Source organism: Misgurnus anguillicaudatus, chromosome 19, assembly GCF_027580225.2.
Source record: "Misgurnus anguillicaudatus chromosome 19, ASM2758022v2, whole genome shotgun sequence".
Taxonomy (NCBI): Eukaryota; Metazoa; Chordata; class Actinopteri; order Cypriniformes; family Cobitidae; genus Misgurnus; species Misgurnus anguillicaudatus.
Window position 1 is genome coordinate 21868257 of NC_073355.2, and position 23055 is coordinate 21891311.

The 23055-nt window shown below is 37.1% G+C and overlaps 3 protein-coding genes across 6 annotated transcripts; 1 reads left to right on the forward strand and 2 right to left on the reverse strand.

The window, feature by feature from the left end:
- Positions 1-2440: 2440 nt before the first annotated feature.
- mlx (MAX dimerization protein MLX) lies at positions 2441-10027 on the forward strand. Of its 4 annotated transcripts, none has more exons than XM_055192296.2 (8): positions 2441-2606; positions 3541-3580; positions 4730-4807; positions 4940-5049; positions 5167-5269; positions 5361-5460; positions 5622-5823; positions 8596-10027. In XM_055192296.2, the coding sequence occupies exons 1-8, from the start codon at positions 2565-2567 to the stop codon at positions 8650-8652; spliced, it is 732 nt and encodes a 243-aa protein (XP_055048271.1). In that variant the 5' UTR covers positions 2441-2564; the 3' UTR covers positions 8653-10027. The 4 variants fall into 4 exon arrangements, with proteins under 4 accessions (XP_055048271.1, XP_055048278.1, XP_055048264.1 ...); XM_055192303.2 differs by having other exon boundaries at positions 3544-3580; XM_055192289.2 differs by having other exon boundaries at positions 2453-2606; positions 3544-3580; positions 4718-4807.
- psmc3ip (PSMC3 interacting protein) lies at positions 9980-13678 on the reverse strand. The gene is made up of 8 exons (XM_055192314.2): positions 13516-13678; positions 13318-13418; positions 13032-13121; positions 12830-12941; positions 10753-10898; positions 10556-10609; positions 10415-10474; positions 9980-10251 (listed from the first exon to the last, which is right to left on the reverse strand). The coding sequence occupies exons 1-8, from the start codon at positions 13535-13537 to the stop codon at positions 10195-10197; spliced, it is 642 nt and encodes a 213-aa protein (XP_055048289.2). The 5' UTR covers positions 13538-13678; the 3' UTR covers positions 9980-10194.
- A 1311-nt stretch (positions 13679-14989) lies between these two features.
- On the reverse strand, positions 14990-23000 carry retreg3 (reticulophagy regulator family member 3). Its single transcript, XM_073857135.1, has 9 exons — positions 22383-23000; positions 20819-20930; positions 19772-19797; positions 19538-19664; positions 19275-19359; positions 19053-19190; positions 17963-18042; positions 17718-17850; positions 14990-17527 (listed from the first exon to the last, which is right to left on the reverse strand). The coding sequence occupies exons 1-9, from the start codon at positions 22631-22633 to the stop codon at positions 16968-16970; spliced, it is 1512 nt and encodes a 503-aa protein (XP_073713236.1). The 5' UTR covers positions 22634-23000; the 3' UTR covers positions 14990-16967.
- Positions 23001-23055: the final 55 nt, after the last annotated feature.

Genomic DNA, 23055 nt, shown 5'->3' on the forward strand with positions numbered 1-23055 from the left:
ACTTTTAGCATAGCTTAGCATAATCCATTGAATCTGATTAGACCATTAGCATTGCGCTAAAAATAACCAAAGAGTTTTTTAATTTTTCAGATTCAAAACTTGACTCTTCTGTAGTTACATCACCAAGACCGACCGAAAATTAAAAGTTGCCATTTTCTAGGCAGATATGGCTAGGAACTATACTCTTATTCTCAGCTATTCTCATATTACACAGCAGCCAAAAATAGTCCCCTTTGTAACTTTGAATGGCAGGGGACTATTTTCGTGCAGTGCGTAATATCATTGCACCTCCTGCAGCCATGTTACAGCAGCAAAGTCCTTGATTATTACACCAGAATAAGGGTATAGTTTCTAAACATTTTTTTTTGTCGGTCTTTGTACATGATGTAACTACAGAAGAGTCAAGTTTTAAAAAGGAAACATATCAAAACTCTTTGGTTACTTTTTAGGGTGATGCTAATGGTCTAATCAGATTCAATGGATTATGCTAAGCTATGCTAAAAGGGGTAGCGCCAGACCCGGAGATCGGCTGAATGGATTCCAAAACAGATAAAATCAAATGCTTAACTCAGCTGGAAAATGTCTGGAAAATGAGCATATTTTCAAAAAAAAGTGGAGTGTCCCTTTAATTTAACATTTTTAAGTGTTTTAATATTCTAATCAACATGGGCATGGACAATATGGATGCTTTATGCAAATGTATGTTTATTATAGTGAAAGAAAAAAATTCAGTTAAGGATTTTTAAGGTTTAAATACAAAATCACTGCATTCATACATTAATATCACTGGTAAAACTAATAGATCTGGCACACACAAAGAAAAAAACTATCAATATATGTTAAACTTTTTTCTTTCTTTTATTGTTTAATTGACTTTGAGGTCTAATATAATGTTACACATCAGATATTTTAAACCTTCACTTAACACATAACAGATTATATCTGCGTGAATTCCTGACAAAACAGATATTTTTAAATTTCTTAATCTGTCTATGCACGCATATATCGGGGGCGCGTGCCTGTGCGCATGTTTCAGATGTGTCAGTCAGCACGAAATCGCTTTCATGTCTTATCACTATTAATAACTCTTTAAACATCAATCAGGTCATGAACTTTATCTCTCTTAATAACTATTTTAACATCAAGCAAGTTCTGCATTTTTTAAATTTCTGCATGTTTTTAAATCAAAACCAAAATCGCAGACAAGGCAAGTGGATGAACACGGATAATTTGTATTAGTTGAAGGGGTCATATATATTATGAGATTTTTTAAAGATGTAAACTAAATTTTTGGTGTCCCCAGAGTGCGTAATTGAAGTTCTAGCTCAAAATATCCCACAGATAATTGATTACAGCATGTTAAAATTGCCACTTTGTAGGCCAGAGCAAAAGTGTGCCATTTTGGGTGTGTCATTTAAAATGCAAATGAGCGGATGAAGTGCAAACACTGATCACAATGATGGTGGTTTGTTGGTGCAATTGAAACTCAGTTGTGCTGTGAATTATTTTCTCTCTCTTTTTCTCTCTGTACTAAATGACAGTGCTGTGGCTGGACAGTGCAGACAAAGGGGGCGGCACCACCCCACTCCGACATCACAATAGGAGCCAAATTTCAATGACCTATTTTTTCACATGCTTGCAGAGAATGGTTTACCAAAAATGGGTTGATCTTTTTCACATTTTCTAGGTTGATCGAAGCACTGGGGACCCAATTATAGCACTTAAACATGGAAATAGTCAGATTTTCATGATATGTCCCCTTTAGGCATTTGGGACACCTTTCAGAAAACGTACAAATAAAGATCATTTTACACTTTGAATGACTTTTTACTGTCTAAGGCTGCATTTGAATTTATCCAACAACATATATTTTCTTGCATTTATATGTCATATAGTAGAAGCACAAAGTTAAAGGATTAAAGGAAGTTTAAGGATACTAAATTAATTTTAGGCAATTTTTTCAGGACATTTTAATTACCATTTAGACACACAAACCTCCCCAAATTCACACTTTTGGCTAAGCCAATATTATTAGGCCTACTATAGGCCTATTGATTGATTTGTTGAGGATGATGAGACAGTTTTGTGCCACAGCATTTTCAGTTTTCCTGAAATTCAAGATGGCTTAACTTACTTACAGTTGTCTCTGCATATTAATTTGAGATATGAGAAAGTATTTGAGAAAATGTACACAAACTGTAAAGCTGTAACAGCTTTTACTTAGTCTGTTAACCTCTAGTACAGCACCACCGTGTGGAATATATGAACATAGACATAGAAGAACATAGAGTACAGAACACCGTTCCCATCTACATCAGTCTGTTTCTATGGGTCTCAAAAGACTTCCAAAGAGACATCCTGTACTTTTTCAAGTTCAGCCCCAACAAGCAAAACAGCTTGTAATGACGAGAAACTGCATGTAGATTCTCAAAAGTTATAACAATAGAAAAGTTCTACCCAATTAGTAAAACTAAATTAGTTTCTCGTGCTAAAATTCTGACTGTCCGATGATGACCAATAGACGGCGCACTTTATAACATCTCCTCATTATTGTTTATTCCAAAATGACGGAAAACAGCGCGTCGCCGGAGGATCCCTGGCTTAAAGTAGGCAAAACTATTGAAATAATTACATTATGATTATCTCAGATGTTTCCTCTAAATGTCCCTCTTAAAAGTAGCTCTCTTTATCTGTGTAGGTCTGTAATAGTTGGTTTCGCTATTTAGCTCAACTTGCTAACCGTAAAGATCAGTAAGTCAGAGGAACAATTATCCCGTTTCCCCATGTGTCTACATTTTAACTACTAAGGAGCTATTGAGACAACATATCACCGCAAAACACTGTCAAGCTATTTTTGAGATTAAATGCTCTATTTTAGTAGCGAGGACTAGAAGGGAAACTGCGTGACAGATGTGTAGAAGTTCGTTCTGCTAAGCTAGCGTGGCTAGATTGAGTCTTCACCGAGCGTGTCTTAAAACCTCGTAAGCGACCTATCAAGAAAACATTTGCCATAACTTAGACTTTCAGTGTCTTCAAGTAGACTTTCAAGACCAAAACTAGATTTTGACGTTTTGTCCCGAGTGTGTCAGTGTGAGACTGTGAAGTTGGCACTGGCACAAAGCATGTGATGCACCAGTGTGCTGTCTAGATAGGCAGCTTACCAGGTTTTAAGACGCAGCCTTTTTGTTTGACCAGTCACTATTTTTACACTACGTATTGTCCCGTAAAGCACATTCTGTGTTTTTGCAGCATTTATATGCAATTTCTGTCTAAAGAATAATGAAAAATAAAATATGCCCTCATTTCACATGTTGTAAATGACAACTTTACATTATGACAGTGATTGCTCAGTGGGAGAAATATTATGCATGCCATTTAAATGCCACAGTTTGGGGGGTTATTTGGGACACATCACAGTAGGGTGTCAGAGGTGTCCTAGATAAAGGAAAGGTCAAACACTTTTTGTTGGTTATTTGATCTGTGGATGTTGTAAAGGACATTTCACAGCTGTATTTCGTATTATCTATCATCATGTCCCAGCAGACGGACGGCACGTTCAGTGACGGCGGATTTGACCACAGTGAGTACCTGAACTATACTTTACACTTTAAGTTTACTACACTTTTATTGACTTACAATCTACAACGCTTGATCTCTACTGTATACAAAGAGAATGTTAAATAAAATGTTAAATTATTAATAATATTAGACGCCATAATTGGTACAGATGCTATTACTTAGAATGACATCTACCAATAGTTACGGATATTTTTGCTTTTTACTACAGATGCACAGATACATCGTATATATATATATATATATATATATATATATATATATATATATATATATATATATATATATATATATATATATATACTTTTTTTAGACTATCGGCCAATGGTTTTTTTAATGCTCATTATATGAATAAATAACATTTAGAAACTTAATATAACAACCAAACTATCGGTATCGGCAGATATCAGTCCGAATAATCGGCTATCGTTATCAGTGATTTTTTAAAATATTGATGCATCTCTACTTTTTACTCCATGAAAACATGCCTTTATTTTATCTTTTTATTAAGAAAGTGTTGCAATAGGCTAATGCCGTTACAGCACAGGCGTGCATTATTTTCAATTATACCACGGGTCGGTTGAATGCTGTGTTCTGATTGGTTGAGAGATGTCCCGTGGGTATGCATTATTTTTTGATAACCGCACACCTACCTTAAGTCAAATGTCTTGAAAATAGGCACCGGGGCAATGTTTGTGGTAACCGTGGTATAAGTGGAATACTTGACTCCGGTCCTTTGAATTATTTTCAAATAATGCACACCCGCTGTGTAACCCACATTACCACCTTGGGTGTGCATTATTTTCTTATAATTCGATGGCCCGTCGTCAATTATTTCTTACATAATTCAAAGGACCAGAGTCAATTATTCGACTTGTGCCTTGGTTGCCACGGACATATTGCTCTGGTGGTTATTTCGGGACATTTGACAGGTTATGTGTGTGTTTATCAAAAAATAATGCATATCCATGGAGCATTTCTCAACCAATCAGAGTGGGGCATTTTACAGCCCCATGGTATAAAGGCCGATACATCTGTGCATCCTTAGTATTAACCATAAGGCAACACACGTTCTTAATATATATTTATTTATTTATTTAATATTTAATACAAGTTCTTAATACTTTTTCTCTGTGTTGAGGTTTCTTTGCAGAGAGCGCTCGCAAAGGGAGTGTCGTTTCAAGAGCCAACAGCATTGGATCCACAAGTGCATCTTCAGTACCAAATACAGGTAACAATACTACTGATTCTGATTCAGCCGTTTTCTAGACTTGGTTCAAGAATGATCATTCTGGTACGTCTTTTCTGGAAGGTTTACCAGTAGTAATGGCTAACAGACTGTTGCCCTCTCGCTTTTATACAGATGATGAAGACAGTGACAACAGACACGAGACTCCCTATAAGGAGTCGTACAAAGACCGGAGGAGACAAGCACACACGCAAGCAGAGCAAAAACGCAGGGATGCCATAAAGGTATGTACAACAGTTTAGTATAGGAGGAGACTGCCGTTATTTTATGGTGTCGTCGTAGTTATAAAGGTCAGATGCGGTTGTTTGATTCTGTCTGCGTGTTTATCTCCGTCTCCATAGAAAGGCTATGATGACCTGCAGTGTATAGTGCCCACGTGCCAGCAACCGTCTGAGTTTGCCATGGCTACACAGAAGATGAGCAAAGCGACGGTCCTGCAGAAAAGTGAGGACCTAAAATCTTGATTAGCATTTCTGGTGTCTGCCTCTGGAGTGGTCAAAAATGTAGCAAATCTTGTCCGTCTGTGTGTTTGTAGCCATCGACTACATTCAGTTTCTTCACAAAGAAAAGAAGAAGCAGGAAGAGGAAGTTTCAACACTTAGGAAGGAGGTGATGGCACTGAAGATTATGAAAACGTGAGTGGTTGGTTTAAAAATGCGTAAAAGCCTAGAACATTCTTTTGCAACTTTTCTATAAATGTGAAACTGTCCCCATTTACTTCTAGATACTCTGGGCTTTCTTAAGACTTGACATTGAGCTGCGTATTCACGTATACTTTATATTTGTGATCATGCAGGAACTATGAGCACATTGTGAATGCACATCAGAATAACCCTCAGCAGGGCAGCGAGCAGGTTTCGGATCAGGTGAAGTTCAGCGTGTTTCAAAGCATCATGGACTCTTTGTTCCAGTCCTTCAGTGCCTCTGTGTCTGTCAGCAGCTTTCAGGAGCTTTCTGCGTGTGTCTTCAGCTGGATTGAGGAGCACTGCAAACCACAGGTAGCACTCAAGTCCATGTTCACACATTAAAAAAAATCCTATTCGCATTTAGGCTTGATCAAGTTTACACCACGTTTCTATGCAAATGTCAGGTTCATTTTTCAATATACTTTCCTTTAAATTCAAACATTTAATTTAGTGTGCAACCATGTATGCAAAAAATCTGCGTCAGATTCACTGTTTGAAAAACTTTTTCATTTTTTTCATTTTTGCGCCACTAATTTTGAATATTTTTACTACTTGGTCATTTAAAGGAATAGTTCACCCAAAATTGAAAATTAGCCCATAATTATACTTATCCTCAAGCCATGCTAGGTGTATATGACTTTTTTCTATCAGCCAAACACAGTCAGAGTTACATTAAATAGGACCCTCCTGGCTCCTTTCAGCTTTATAATGGCATTGGATAGTGCCCCACTTTAGGGCTGTGTGGTATATTGAGTTTTAGTAATATATTGGGATACGGGATGAGACAATACAGTCTATATCGGTATTGTCCGATATGATGTTCCTCTCTGCCAGAAATGTAGAGGCCAGACGTAAGCTTTCAAACCAGCTTGCATGTTGTGCATCAATATATTTTATTAACAGAGTTAGGAAAACTCTGTCCTTGAATTTTAACACATGAGGCTTTGACTTGCGTGTGAACATTTAATCCCATAGTATAGTCTGTTTTTTTATGTGTATACAAATGTACGCGCACAGTTGAAAGCACAACCTTGCAAAGCATAGTTGTACATGTCATGTACCATAGACCAGTGATACCCAAACTTTTTCAGCGTGCGGCCCCCCCTTGTATGGTGCATTGCTTCGCGGCCCCCAAAAGAAAATTTGTTCTAAAACTCAACATTTTAATTAAAAAAACATTAAATTATACAAAAAAGTAGTGCTTTTGGTTAGTAGCCTTATTTTTTTAGGTTTGTATACACAGAATTTATGATAAATTAATGTATTTCATAAAATGTCATAAAACTGGGGCCCCCCTGGCACCGGCCCCCAGTTTGAAAACCACTGCCATAGACTGAAAAAAAATATGGACGTTGTGTCCATGACGTCACCCATAGGTTTCTAAAGATCGTTTTTTAAGCTTAAAGTAGGCATTGCCTGCCGTCGCCATCTTGGCCGCGCATCACCACACATCACACGCGGATATCCGAAAATGGGTAAAGAGGCGGGACGTGGGTGAAGCTGAGGTGACTGGTTGCTGAAACCACGCCCGCCTAGCTCGACTCCAGTGACGGCAGTGGCTGTTCAACCGATACTCAAGTGGCCACGCCCTTAATTATGCAGAACATTAAGGCTTAATATAATTTAAACGGATGAGTTACAAAAAAATTCACCCCCTCACAGTTGTCATGAAGGATAAAATTAGCTATACAGACCAAAAACACTTTTTGTACCAGGCTGTAAACGTAAAGTTTTCCATGGGTCTATGGGAATTGACTTCCTTTTGGAGCCTGCCTCTAGCGGCCAGTCAATGAATTGCAGTTTAAATCACTTCCGTATTGGCTTCATCAGAGAGATCGGAAGGTTGCCCCTCGACATGTACGCAGACATTCGGCGCATTGCGACAAAATGCAATGCATCTCCTGGGCTACATACTACGTTCTCCCGTACATCCATGTGCAACCTATATGTACAAAGTACACATGGTTTGAAAAATCCAATTGGACTGTATGTGTAAAAACGGGATTATATTTATACTATTGTTTTATTCCATTTTGTAGAAAATACAGAGATTTGTATTGCGTAGCGCCAGACATCCCAAAACTATGATAAATGAATTTTGGTCAATATCACCCAGCCCTATCTATTTTAAAGCTAATAAAGTATCCATCCATCAAAAACACATCAGTACGGTCTAAAACTAAATGTATGGTCTTTTGAGACAAAGTGATGGGTTTTTATTAAAAAAAACCTTTATATTTCAAATAGACTTAGACATAGACTTGCTATGTTACTGGTGCTATGCATTGGTCACCAATTACATAACTTGCCCACCACAGCACCACACTTACCGTCATTTTTATAGTAGTAACAAAATTATTTAGTGCATTGAGAGCAGACACTATAAAAACTAAAAGCACAAGCTGAGTCACAGTAAAGATAAGCAGCAGGTATCACATTTCATTTATCACACAATCAGAATGAGGTGACACCAGCTGACTTACAAGACAATGGCAGAAACCGCATGCTGCATGCTTATTCGTTTTGTAAATAAAGTTTTATGTCTAAGCGAGTTCGTCATTTTGTTGTTGCGTTTTTTTCTAAGAATAAGAATTAACCCACCGTTCAAGCAGGTCTTGAAATGAAGAAGAAATGAAGTGCCATTTGTCCTGATGCTGAATCCAAAACGTGCTCCTTAATCTTGGGATGGGCGGGCTTTCATCCGTACAACATGTCAGAAGTACCAGCGCGCACGGCTTACTTCAAGCACATCATTCAAACAAGTGCATTGCAGCCAATTCAGAGGTGAAAGTAAATGTGCACGGCCACACGCGCATTCCTAAGCTATTTAAACCCGCCTACCCCACCCGGTGATACCGGTATCACCAGATTTGCCACAAGTCGAATAACTGGTGGGGAAATTTCCTCACCATCACATACCTGATTTCAAACTTTATAAACTACAGCGTAGGAAATGGGGCACTATCCAATGACATTACAAAGCAAAAATGAGCATTTCATTTTGGGGTGAACTATTTCTTCTTCGTTCGTTTAGCAAAAACAATGTAAATTCACTGACTGACCGTATGTTGTTGTTGTTGACAGACGCTGAGGGAGTTTGTGGTGACTGTGCTGCGGCAGGTGAATGGACAGATGTACTGAAGCTCTGGAGCCGTCTGCCTCTCAGGCCAAGGGTGTAACGTCTTTACACCCAGCTATTATCCGATTCAAAAACACAGGGACTGTTTCTCTTATAAATACACACTATGCAGCAGGGAGTAAGCACACTATTAGACTGGGGTGCATTCAAGAACTTGAAACAGTGCATTTATTTACACAAGTATTGAGTGATATACAGGTATTGGGAGTGATTTAATGCAATAGTTCAGTGAGTTCTGTTGTCATTTAGGTGGGAAAGTTTTATGTGCTTTTGTCTTTCATAACACTATGATACAGTTTTGTTTTCTCTTTTACATTCAGGTGATTAAAAACCATCTTATTAATATTGAATGAGGACAAAATGTCTTCTTTACAGTGCTGTTGAAGCTGTTGAACACACCCCAGTTCAATCACATATTTCAACATCAGTATTCTTAATATGTTCAACCGGGCTTATGTTCGTATTGCTGCTTTACATTTGCCTCTCGGATTCGCACCCTGAGCTGTGCATTAGATGGATACGTCCATCAAATTGCTCAATCACACCTGACCGCTGCCATTTAATGATTAAACTGGCTGTGATGAATTAATTTATCTTTACCTCATAATCTTAACTACATCTGCATACAGCTTACTGATGGAAAGTGGAGCTGGGAGATTTGTAGTTCAACTGTGATGTGACATTGTCATGCACCACACTTTCCTACCTTTTTTTTGTTTTTTTGAGCAGTTGGTTTTAAGTCAAAAAATCAGCTGTCCCACATGCTTTAATATCATCAGGCAACGCTGAGCCAAGTCTGATATCTTAGTTCCTCTTTTAAGCCACTGTCCTTGAGATGCTGTGACCAAAGATTGCGGTATCTACTGTGCGTACAAACAATAAACCGACAATTATTTGTTAAGCTGTATTACAGGCTTGTGTAGCTGAATAATGTCCAGTGTTTTACTCTATACATATGTCAATAGTTTGTGTTCTTGTGATCGATATGTTTTTTGTGCTGCGTGAACTATAATTGAAGACACTCGCATCTGTTCATGGTAACAGCTCCACGTGTTGTGACCGCCCAAATATATTTATCATTTAATGAATGTAATCAAACCAAACAATAATGAATTACAATTGAAGTCGACTCAGGAAAACTGTATGAAGACTTTTTTTAAATAACAGATGATTGTACAATCAGCTGTTTGACATGTGCTGAAAAAGGGACGTCTTTAAATATCAAGCCATAGTGGAGAGAAATGCTTGCCTCGCAGAAATGAGGCTAAATCATGTTACTGCTCTCTTGTGCTTTGGGATTTCTGATGTCAAGAGAATTTGCTTCAGATATTTTTGTATCAGTATAATGTTTAATTCAAAAATAAACGTTCAAACTTATTTACAATGTGTTTTCTTTTTTAACATTTATACATAACATTTTTAACAATGCAGTTCTCTCTGTATCCCAGAATCCTTTCACGATCCAACATCCAGTGTCTGAGCTGCTCAACTGGTGTGCCAGCAACGGTATCCATGGCATCGAAATGAAATCCGTAATTCTTACATCAAATGTTGGGTATTGTCACTTTATGGTCCTCATCTGTTTCAATCCCAGCCTCCTCCTGATTTCAAACACATACACACAATATAAAAGAAAGGCTCGGTTGGGAAATATTAATAATAAAACAGATGCTGACAGGCTATTTAGAGATTATTGCCTGCAGCTCCAGCGGACTCACGTTTTTTGATCTGTCAGCTTCATATAAGGATAAAAGAATAACTCACCAGAAATTGTTTCTTGCTCTTTGGATAGCCCTCCAAAATAGATCCAATCATATCAGAAACCTGACAAGAGTGAAAATTACAGTTGGACACTTGTAGTCTCACTGCATGTTATGCATAAACCATAAATGTATTTTGAAGTACCAGTCTCTTTCTTTTCCTCCACTCCTTTACGTAGGTCTCTCGTTCTTTGTAAACCTGTGTTATAAGACATACACTTAACTAGGATTGCACCAATGTATCGGCGTATAATCGACAGATAAAAGCCACTTTTCCACTACCGGGTGGGCATCAGCAGATTGCTTAAAAAGGAAAAAAGACAGAAAAACACAGATTCTGACCTTCTCCCTCTCCTCTGGCGTCACATGGTTTGTGGCTGATGTGATTTTATTTAGCCGTTCTTTGTATGAAGAGCACTCTGCCTCTAGTTCCTGGATCTGGATCTTCATATCAGCTGTGGTTAAAGAGCTGTTCAACTCTTTAAGCTCTAAGGACAGAAAAAATTAAATTGAACTTTGACACCCACCCACTCACTATCTGTTCATCAAGTACCAATTTAAATGAATATTTTCATTTGAGAAAAGGTTATAAGATATAATAGGGGATGTTAAAGGGACAGTAAGTAGGATTTCCCCCCATGAATAGTGCTCTCTAGCGCCTCGCTTTTCCAAATGCGTGTTGCAAACTACGGTAGCCGTTATGTAATCACTGATCCCCTTGTCCGTTTCAGCTGGTTTTTAAGTATAGAGGGTATGCATTGATGCACTTTACCACGTGATTACGATGGAACTCGCCCCGTCGATTGGCAAACGTTCAACAAAATGGCTGGTTTTCATAGCGGCTGCTGCAAAAATGTCAGTAAAACTGACTATTATCAGCTTAAATTGAATTTAGTTGTACTTGATAGCAGAGGTGGATAATATTTAGTTACATTAGTTACATTTTCCAAGTATCTGTGCTTTATTAGGGTGCTTATATTGGGAAACATTTTACTTCACTACATTCTAAAGCATAGAATCATACTGTGTATTCTTTTATATGGCATATTAACATTTATTTAATACCTAATTACATTAAAATGTTGTACTTTTACTTGGTACATTAAATGTACTTAAATATTAAATATAAAACAAAAACTTGTATTTATGAAATGTAATAGAGTAAAAAAATCAGTGTTTTTCCAAAGAAAAACACTGATAAAATACATATACTTGAAAAAATACGTTTAAGTAGAAAGTAAAACCTCTGCTTGATAGTGACGCTAGCAACTTGTCAACCCACCTGTGGTCTGTGGATGTTGGCATGAAGATCAATTAACTTCTCCTTTCGGTGTTTTTTGGCAGTCTGTAAAACGATAGCTCCGAATTCTTGTTAATCTGTTAGTACAGTCTATCGCACAACAGCTTTTTTCCATTTAGACGAGTTTCCCCCTGTTTTCGTTGATTTCACACTGTACTCAAATGAAGCCGCTCTGTCTTTTGCTATTCAGTGGGTGTACCCGCAGTCACTTTCGCCGAAGATGACGTCATGTGCATACCCTCTATAGCAGTGGTTCTCAAACTGGGGTCCGGGGCCCCCAGGGGGGCCGCGAGATAGTGCCAGGGGGGCCCCAGTTTTATAAAATACATTAATTTATCATAAATTCTGTGAAATTAAACTAAAAAAAAAATAAGGCAGCACTACTTTGTATAATTTAATGTTTTGTTTAATTAAAATGTGAAGTTCTATAACAGTTTTTTTGTCAAAAATTTTCTTTGGGGAGCCGCGAAGTAATGCTCTATAGGTCTCTGTAAAACAAAAAAAGAGGCGTTTCCTAATTTTGGGGCGTTTTCAAACTGGGATTAGGCGTTTTTTAACCATCCATTCAAAAAAGTATGGAAGCCCTGAAAAGCCATACGTCATGATTTTTTTATTACCTATTTCAGTTTGAAAACGCCCCAAAATTGAAAAACGCCTCTTTTTGTTCCGCAGAAACCTCCTTCTCGAAAATGCATTTGAGAATCGCTCACTCAATTTGAGGTAATCAGACAAAGAGGTGGAAAAACACCTATTTAAGTTTGAAAATGTCTCTTTTTGTTCTGCAGAGACCCCAGTCTTGCTGGTTCACGTGGTCTGAACGAAAACGCATTGTGGAAATGCGTAGCAGCAGGCTAGTGCTTTTTGTCCCTCTCTGCTATTATAGTTTTTTTAATATGGCGGAACAACATGGAAGTCTCCTTGGAATTACCCGTTCAATGTAAATAAAGGGAAGAAAGCTTACAAAGAAAAGTCAGATCACTGGCAGAGGTCATTTGACACCAATAAGGACATATTTATAAAGACATTTGATTTTGACTAATAAAATACTTAAAAAAACTACAAATTGTCCCTTTAAAGAAAAGAGCAGGTGTGTGTAAGTAAGAAGCAGATAGCACATGCCTGTATCTAGTTGCCTGCAGCTCTGTGAAGTGCTCTGTACTTCAGCATTGAGGTCTGCAATGCGACTGTCCATGGTTTTAAGTTCAGCATCACTCACATCAGCAAACTGAGACTGGGGGAGTATCAGAGATAACAGCCATACTCGAGTCACAGCTGTCTCATCTTGTTTATGGTGTCATAGTATATAGTGAACTGGACCAACCTGATCTGCAAAGTAGATCTTCTGCTTGCCATAGACTTTTTCTCGAATCTTTCCTTCCTGGGCCAGTTGCTCCATGGCTTTGACCACTGCCTGGAATAAGTGCAGGGAAACACATGTCCTTTTTTATTACTGCATACACGGTCATTTAACATCATATATCCTGTCATACTAACGTTTAAAGATTGCTGATGCACATAATGAAGCACCGAATGATCAACACAAAATCTTAAAAAGGTATTACACTAACAACGTGTGTAGATCGACAAACTTTAATACTTTTATTTACCGTTTTACCCAAGCCGCATTGTTTCTGTAGGTTGGTAAAGACATCTTGAGCACTGTACGGTCTGTTCTTCTCATTCAGGTAAGCGAGGATCTGTGCTACACCTGATTGTGAGAAACAAGAAAAGAATCACTCAAAGTTGAGCGCTGATATTTATGAACCTAAACCTAACCAAAATAGTGTTGATAAAGAATAACACACCTGAGTTGTCTTTTTTACTCATAGTTTATTTATTCAGAGCAAAGCTGTCAGCGATCTGCACTCCACTGTTGTTTACTTCAGTTTGCATTCGCGCGCCGACTCCGAGTTGAATTGTGGGTCTAGGGATGACATCATATCCGTCGTCACGAAACGTGTATTTTCCTATGGTGTTTTCTTTTTGCGTTCTGTAAACGCGTATACTACAAATAATCTTGTCATTATTTAATGTATCTACATAACGATGTTTTATGTTTAAGATTTATTATTAAAAACTGTTTTGTACAATGTTTTAATATAAATGTGGATAATACAAATAATCGTGTGATTTTTTTATTTTTCTACATAACGAGGTTTTATGTTTAACATTATTATTATTAAAAACGTTCTTTATAAACATTCAGGTGGAATACAGAGAAGTTTATTTTAATAAAGATTAATTTTGTATTTTCTATAAAATGACAATTCAATATCCTTAAAAAAAATGTTAATTATTTTGTGTCCGTATGGTTCAATTAAATATAAAAAATTCAAAATAAATTTGCCGATTACGTGCATACATTTTCTTTTTTGAGGACCAAGTCTAAAATTTCTGGTTTTAATTCATTTTGAAAGAATATTTGGGGGATAATTGCATCAATTGAGATTAAAGATTAAAATTGTGTCAATTGGTGTAACTAGTATTTTTATTTAATGAAAATATAAATATATTCATAAAAAATGTTGAATAAAATCTAATAATCTAGTTTAGTGTAATATGATTTTCACATACAACTTTACATCATTTGTCAAAGATTATTTAGAAAACAGCTGTTTTGAGCACATGTCCAGACAAATATTACAAAAACGCATTACATTTTACATTTAGAAATAACTAATAAAATTATATTTTAAAACATTTTTTATGATTACGCTTGCATGCTATCAAGGTGGATATAATATTTTAATATTTCTCATTTTTTGGCACAATTGGCGGTTACACCATTTGACATTTTCAGGTCCATTCAGTCATAACTTTCAGAGAAATGGTGCAAATGTAATTTTTTTATTGCATAAAATCAACATAAATTTCAATGTACATTGAAATATACCATATTGTATGCTTTTAAAACAAGATTTTTTTTTAAAGATTTTTGAATTTCTCATCTTGCCAAACCGTTTTTGTCACTGACCCAATTCATAAATGTGGTTCTTCAAATCACCCCACTTAAAAAAGTACATTATTTTAAATATTAAATATTATATACTGTATTATAATTTATTTTTTAGTGTTTCATATGTTTGTGTTTATTATTTAATTATTGTTTTGTAAAGTTTTAAAAAGGTTGGCCTATTTATTATTATATTGTAGATGCCAATGCCAATGCCAATGTTTGAATTTTTCATTTGTATTTCATAGAAGTATTGTTATTATCAAATTTAATAATAGCTTTCGTTAAAACAATGATAGAAAAATGAATAATAATTTATACTTGAATATGTTCATTCATCAGTTTATTGTCTTACACATCAAAAGTTATCAAAAACTGATTACAGATAATCAAAGAAGAAAATACTACTGTACAGAAAAGAAGATTCCTGACATTGCAAAATCCAGCTATACAGAAAAACTTCAGTAAAAATGTTCACACAAAAAGAGAGGAAAATTTATTTTGTATTGAAATCTCTGACAACATCAATAGATGATACTGGATGTCAATTTTTTTCATGTATAAACCACCACTTCAATGTTTCATTTGGATTGCTGGTGAGTTTTGTTTGGTTTAACCTGTTTCTCTTCAAAAGATAAATGGACAATTTATCAAGGTGCATATAAACATGTTTGAATAAAAATAATTGACTATGACCAACTCAAAGTGTCCACATTGGAAAATATTTCTACCATTGAAATCAAAATGAGACAAGATCAAAAGGCTTTGTAGTCTATAAACTAATCACCATCACTTCAACCATTTTCAAGTAACAACTGCCCCACAAATTTGTTGTCACGCATAAGGTATCTCAAAGCAAAACAACCTATTAAACACAGCAATCCGTGAAAAGTCAGGATAGGACTTAACAAGCAAAAAACAATTTCAGAAAAATGTTAAAATCACAGCAAATTAGGACATTTCAATCCAATAAAAGCTACACTTTTAACACAACTCAAGTTTGTTGGAAGAAGTAAGACATGGATATGTAATAAACAGTCACTTGTACAGCAAAAATAACAGATTGTAAATACACCGATGATAGAAAGAATCTGCTTCAATACACACTTCATGAATCCTCTATTACTTAAAATGTAATCTTTCATACTTATTTTCATCCTCCAAAATTAAGCCTAAAATTAACATTCTTACATATTAAACTAAAAACCAAAATCACAGATGTGCATTACACTTGATCGATCCAGCTATGGTAAAGACCAACTTTTTATTGGTTTAGATGGTAAAGTTTGTACCTCCCGAATCATCTGTGTCATCAATCTGTGTTGGGGAAGATTCAGAGAGTCAAGTTCAGCATCTACAAAGAAAATAAATGAAAGAGAAAAAGGTGCAAATGCTTCACAAAGCAAGAAAATCTGAGAGCCGCTTACAATAAGTGCTTTCAAAATAAGCTCACGTCTCAAGAGTCTTAATAAAATGAGAAAAGACTGTGGTCTTAATGTCACTATTGCTTTATCAGACTCCTCTGCTCAGTGACATTTTTCATCATTGTTCTTGCCGATTTATATTTGTATCCATAAATTGTCTTGACTCGGTATTGATGGTGGAATGTCTCATTTGGTCCCATTACCTAAGAAACAAATAATGCTACCTGTATGAAACAGAAGCTTCAGATGTCTTCAGAAGACCTATAAGACTCCGTGATTTCATTGTTCGGATGTAGTAGAAAGGTATTGTGTTGATTCTGCTGGTTTACAAGTAGTTTTTTATGACTGTTATCCTATTGCTTAGCCTACAAAACAAATTGGAGTCTTTCGCATAGGAGTCTAGAGACACTACTAAGAGACACAAAAGCTCAAAACGCATAAAGAAAGATTCAAACTAAAAACAAAGATTTCTTCACAGTGATATCAAATGTAGCCAGTTAGAGGAATCCTGGCAATTGGAACAAAATATTACATTAAATGGACAGGACAGCTCTCATGTCTTTATGCATTTAGCTTCTTTGTGTGGAAAACTGCGTCAATATTCTTTGCATTTTCTCTTTGCATTCCACTGGTGAAAATTCTAGAGTCATAATTTTCAGTTTTAAGTAAACTAGTCCTTTAACTGTGCAAAACAAATACACTCTCTCATTCATAGATACAAAGATAAAATCTAAAGCATTTCAGTAGACATCTAAACAAACACTGCAAACTTCTACATGGATCAAGGTGCATGGGACAGGTACATATATGATGAGCAGATAAACAGAGGAAGTATCTGCAGGCTGGGTATGTTTCACACACAAATGCACATACGAAGCGCTCACTGTGGCTTCCTCAGCAGACTGGATAGGAAACTGGCTCCCTGGGTTCTGTTCTGGCCACCCTGACCCTCTCCTAACGGATCTAATTGGTTCAGCTCTGACTGATCCAACATCTCAAAGTCTTCTCCATCCAAGTCCAGGTCCGTGTCAAGCTCCGAGCTTGACTGCTTCCTGTAACCCTTCGGCGGTCCTGCCCGTGGGCCACTCTCTCTTCGGCGACCTTGTGGTGGACGGGGCTGCAATGCCCCAGAGATTGCTGCCTGGATCATGTTGCTGGCTATAACCCCTGCCAGGTTACTAGTGAGGTCAGAGGTAGTATTTATGGAGCCTAGGGACAACTCGGGCTCAAAATCTTCCTGGTCAGAGTCCATCTGGGTATCTAGGTCCAGCATTGCAGAGGTAGTGCCGCGAGTGCCGGAGACAGCGGCCGAGTTGAGACTGGGCAGCCCGAAGCTCGCATCATCATCATCGTCCATGAGGGTGGCATCTGGGTTGATAGAGGGAAAGTCTGGAAGTCCACAGGCAAATGATTCTTCTGGATCACTGTGCCGGTCTAGATCTAATAAATAAATAAACATTATATTATAGTATATATATGTACAGAGAAGTAGAGGTGCATGATATATCAGATAGCCACCAAATAACTATGGAAACATGCAAGCATATTCATCTATACAGACAAAAACTTTTTTATAAAAGACCAGATCAGAATTTAACATTTGTTTCCAAAGATGCCTAAGGTGTCTTACCCTCCGATCCCTCTGTGAGGGGTGTCTGACCCCTAGAGATGTTAAAAGTCCCATTATCCATGTATGACACTTCTGCATCCGAGTGTTCAGAGTCAGTCAGGGCTAGTTCTTTAGCAACCACTGCTTCATCAAACTACAAGTGGAGAATATATAAACGGATACAAATTAAATTTGGTATCTTTACCAACACTGAACTCCGACAGACTACTGCAAAGGTTCTGTCCTAATCCTAACAATCCACTCACCATAGGGCAGAATGCAGCCAGTTCCTCTTCACTGTCACTGGCTTCATCTGAAGCTCCTCTCTTTATAGGCTTACGGAGGACTACACACACAAAATACAGAAAGGTCAGCATTTATGCATTCATGTGCAAATTACTTTTCTAGTTTTGTAGACATATCTTAGTCTAGTTTTCATGCTTGTTAGCATTCTGGCATGCACTTTGCACAACTAATCGCAGACTGTATGTGTCGATTACAAGATCCCAATCCCATACAAGCTCACATGCACGGGGGACCGGAATCCTAACATGTTAAAAAAAGATATATTGTACTGGTTTGCATGAAAAGAGTCTAATGGTGCATTCACAAGGGGTGTCAGCGTTAAAGGCGAAATGAAATAAAAATGAAAAACTTTACGTCAAAGATCCCAGAACATTTACGGAGCGTGTTTGTGTTCACACAGAAGCATCTCTGCCAATTTTACAGAAATGTTCTGGGACCAAAGTGCTTTGTGAATGGGGTTTATATTGCGGTCCACTGTGATCGGCTGTTGTTACCATGACAATCGTCTATTTGATAGACATAGACAGCAACTTGTTAGTATTCTGATGGCTGCTAGCTTTGTCTATCATTTTTTTTGCTCCCACTTCTCACTGCCAATTTCATGGCTGTTGCTCATAGCATTGCATTACAGTCGGCTAGATTTCCAACTACTTGTCTATGACTATTCTAACTATACTGTCTCACACCCAAAAATTGTTCACCCAAAAACAAAAATTCTGTCATTATTTACTTACTCTCATGTTGTTACAAACCTGTAAAAATTTAGTTGTTCTGAGGAACACAAAGGAAGACATTCAAGAAATGTTTGTAACCAAACCGCTCGTGGACCCCATTTACTTCCATAGTATTCTTTTTTCCTACTATGGAAGTGAATAGGGTCCAGAAATTCATACAGGTTTGTAACAGGTTTGTATATCTGACCCTGACTATTAAAATAGTTTTCATACTCAGACACGCAAACCCAAATCTTGGACCAAATATAAAGAAAATGCTGAGTTTGAATTTTGAAATGAACAGTCTAAAACATACACATGTGTTGTATGTACTTACACTGGTTATCTATAGGCTTTGACATCATGTATCCTTTGGAACTGAAATCCAGCCACTGCAGGGCCGGTTCCAGCTTCACACACGCATGCTGCCACAAACGATAATACAACGCCAATGGGCAAAGCAACACACCCATCACTAAGTGAAAGAGAGAGTCCATATTTTACAATTGTTTAGGGATAGGAAAGAATGAGTAAGCCTTGAAGGATTTCTGCTACTCACAAGCCACGTATGAAAGCACCAGTCCAGGGATGCAGCGCCCCACCATGGCCAGTAGTGTAAACAGACCACAAACCAACGTGCAAAACTGTAATACAATGAAGAATTTTAAGATTTGATAAACCTAAAAAAAAATGCCTTTGTTGCATCCAAAGTTACAAATAACATATTTTGGTAATAAAAATAAATGGCATTACAATATTCAGGACATTATCACTTGAGTTTGACAGTGCTTCTGATCAGGATGGGTTTGGAAGTAATCTCACCTTTCCTGGTTTATGCTGTTTGAACTGCACAATATCTGCTGTACATGTAGTCACTGTAACCCAAACTTCAGCCATGTGGTGGCATAACTCAGGCACACTCAATGTCCCAGGATGCACCAGACCCCAGCTGACAGCCAATCAGAAAGGAGCAGAAAATATATTTTAGGATATTTATGCATTGCTTCTTAAATGGGCCGAATCAAATGTGAAAATTTACAGATGCATACACGTTACCTTTCATTCTCACTCTCATCTCGCTTTTTAACTGTAAGAAGCCAAAAATAAAACAACGTCAGATGTGTATAAGGCCCATGCTCTGAATAACCAGACATAAAAATAGAAAACAGGTTAAAGGACAGCTGAACAACCAGCAAAATAACTGTAAGAGTGAGCAGCTATAAAGGATCATTTGTTTTTACTGTATTACCATTTGCTAAATTAGTTTTCACAGCTTTTAAAAATATGTATTATTCACACCTTTTTTACAGACAGTAGAATTTTTCTTATGACAGATTTTAAAGCTGATTTTGTACCACACAATATTGGAAATATTTTCCCTTATTACAAATTAAGTTAATAAAGCCAAAGGCAAATTAACAAAATACACAATTTTACATTTTGAAATACTGTGTAGTTTATGGAAATAAATAGAAATTTCACTTTCATAACCTCTCACTGCAAAAAATGACTCTTACTTTCTCTTGTTTTCAGTAAAAATATATACTTTTTTAATTAAGATATATAAGTCTAATTTTTTGACATAAAATTTAAGTGAAAAAACAAGCAAAAAAATTGCCAATGGAATAAGAGAAAAATTATTGAATTAACGGTTTATGAAAAAGTAAACTTATTTCAATAAATTTCTCTTATTCCATTAGCTGATTTGTTTTTGCTTGTTTTAAGCACTAATTAACTTAAAGTTTATATTTTTGTCTAAAAACTAGACTTATTTTTTCTAGGTCATTTTGCTCATCAAGAAAATACATCTCAATTCAAGAACTTCTAGTCATCTTTACTGAAAACAAGACAAAAATAACAAGTAAGAAATAGTCTTTTTCAGTGCTCTTATGAGCTGTGTGAATGAAGGAGGAGATAAGCAGTGCATAAATATTATGTGTTAAGTATGTCACAGCAAAGGAAATAAAGATGTTTTAATTGTAGCCTGTATGATTATATCATAAAATAAAAGATGGACAAAATGTCTGGACAAAATGTCTGAACAAAATGGTCAGACATTGCAACAGTAGCAGTGTTACTAGAAATGCAGGAGTAAAGGTCGTATTTAACTTTGATTTTGGGCCAGATTTTATTCATCCAAGTGTCGACACAAACAAATAGAGCCAGACCTGATGCCAGAACAAAGAGCAACCTCAAAGAGCTCAGAGCAAAAAACCTGAGAGAAACATAAAGGAAATGTAGTTATGAGTGGAACACTGTAGTTTGCATATTATAAGCTATAACAATGTTTCATGATTAAAATACATTTCATGCTGTAACATCATCTCTGTTGTGGAATCTCCAAACTAGCCTAGTGATAACATCTGTCCTGCTAAATCAATGAGGAAATCATTGCTCCGCAGGTGTTTCCGGTCTCTCTCTTCCTGTGCAAATCTCATGTGACATTTGTTGCATGACATGATGCTGCGAGGATGTGGATTTCGACAGTTTCCCAGCATGGCTAATTATCGGCCTGCCCTGTGCCATAAAACTTGACCAAAAGGTAAGCCTGTGGTGAGACTGTCCGAGTGTGAAAGTAGACAGCCAATGCTGTTTGATAACAAGATCACCAAAATGACATGATCTGTAAAAAGCCACATAACGGAGATGAGGTTTGGGATATTCTGGGATGGCAGTGATAGGCTAGCCTATGTCTGAATGTTTGGACTTCCATGTGCTGTGAATAAAATATAATAAATCCTTATTCTACAAATCTAAGTCAAATGAGTAATATGGTAGATTTCTCATTTACATTAGATCTTTAGTTAACAAAAGATAAATCAGAAAGATTATTTTCAGGGTAATGTCTTTTAAATGCATGTCTTAGAGACTAAATAACAACACGTTCCATTCCTCTGCTGCTCACTGAGGCAAATAAAAGGAGATAATAAGATCAGAAGGAATGAACACTGCATGCCTGAACAGAAAGGACAAACGAGACCCATTCAACCTGTGATAATTCTGTCTTCCCAGCACATCTTCAGCTCCTTAAGCATCTCTTATATCTTCATGTGTGTGTTTTAATGTCCTACCCAACCGTAAAGCTTTTCATACATTTTAAATTTGGGCATGATCAAGTTTACATTATGGAAGCGCTGATGTGTGTATCAAAAGCATATTGGTTCCCAGCTAAAGACTGGCCTGAAAGTAAAAACAGAAGAAATCAAGATGTTCAATACTTGGCAGGGCTCAGGTCATGCCTAACCAACCGGTTTGGTAACAAAGTTGGCATGGAAATTAGATGCATCAACTGAGATGAGATTAATATAGGTCCTGTCTTTTTTCTAGCTGACAACACAGACAACAAACATCACAGGCATGTAAAACTCTAGATTACCATAGCAATAATCAAAGATCAACTCTGTAATTCACAAAATCACGAAGTTTTGCATGCACACAGCATTGTGTGTTTACAGTAGCACCAACACAACACCGGTACTCCCTGTCTAAATATAGGCGGCCATCTGTTTCTTATCTCAAATTAAAGGACCAAAAGTCTGTCACATACAGACACGTATGCACGAAGATAAAACAAGTAAAGCATGTTTTTACACGCATCATCAGAATGAATAATGTTAAAGGTAACGTAGAACTAGAAGGTTGTAAACAGAACTGAGATGAAGCTCACCAGAAGATGACATTGACGGTCGTGTAGAGTAGAACACTATGAAGGGGTCTTTCCCAAACTAATACAGACTGCAGGTAAGTGAGCAGGCGCTCGTGAGGTCCTAATCGCTCCATCAGCATCGTTTTCACCACGGAGATCTGCTCGCGATTTATGCCAGAGCACGAGCCGCTTCTGAGGCCGACCTTCTCGCGTAGCTTTCCAGAGAATACGCTCTCTTCGGCCATGTCTTCTGCTTCACCCTTATGAGACATGCTTATTGGGGTTTCAAAATGTAAAACAACAAAATACCAGCAAAAACAGCAGCAATTTGAGCATTAAACAAGATATTTCGTAGGTACAGGTCGCTGGCTAGCTTAGCCCGAAGCGGTTCAGGACAGCACGGTGGCAGCGAGCAGACCTCGTGCGTTCGAGAGGCTGTCGCAAAGCGAAAGGGAAACAAAAGCCATCGTTGAGTTCAAACAGATATGTTATTTCGCTTAAATTTCTGTGCCGCCGTTTCTTTTTAATGTTTTCGCCGTGGCACTGTCATGCCCAGGCGTTGTTTTTGTCTTGTTACAACGAAAGCGAGGAGGACGGGCTTGATCTGGCCAATGGAATCAGGATTATCAATAGAGCTGTTGAATAACAACCAACCCTAACTGCCTAACCCTAACCCATCATTCATAAAATAGTG

What these genes read in the sequence shown, in the direction of transcription:
- retreg3 (XM_073857135.1), bottom strand. Translation starts at nt 22,633, where the DNA reads ATGTCTCATAAGGGTGAAGCAGAAGACATGGCCGAAGAGAGCGTATTC. An exon ending in GGCCCAAAATCAAAGTTAAA is followed by an intron (nt 19,798 to 20,818) that starts TACGACCTTTAC and finishes CTTACAGTTAAA; the next exon opens with AAGCGAGATGAGAGTGAGAA. An exon ending in AACAGCATAAACCAGGAAAG is followed by an intron (nt 19,360 to 19,537) that starts GTGAGATTACTT and finishes ATTGTATTACAG; the next exon opens with TTTTGCACGTTGGTTTGTGG.
- mlx (XM_055192272.2), top strand. Translation starts at nt 2,565, where the DNA reads ATGACGGAAAACAGCGCGTCGCCGGAGGATCCCTGGCTTAAA. An exon ending in AGCGACGGTCCTGCAGAAAA is followed by an intron (nt 5,270 to 5,360) that starts GTGAGGACCTAA and finishes GTGTGTTTGTAG; the next exon opens with CCATCGACTACATTCAGTTT. An exon ending in GCACTGAAGATTATGAAAAC is followed by an intron (nt 5,461 to 5,621) that starts GTGAGTGGTTGG and finishes GTGATCATGCAG; the next exon opens with GAACTATGAGCACATTGTGA.
- psmc3ip (XM_055192314.2), bottom strand. Translation starts at nt 13,537, where the DNA reads ATGAGTAAAAAAGACAACTCAG. An exon ending in GAGTAAAAAAGACAACTCAG is followed by an intron (nt 13,419 to 13,515) that starts GTGTGTTATTCT and finishes TCTCACAATCAG; the next exon opens with GTGTAGCACAGATCCTCGCT. An exon ending in GGAGGAAAAGAAAGAGACTG is followed by an intron (nt 10,475 to 10,555) that starts GTACTTCAAAAT and finishes CACTCTTGTCAG; the next exon opens with GTTTCTGATATGATTGGATC.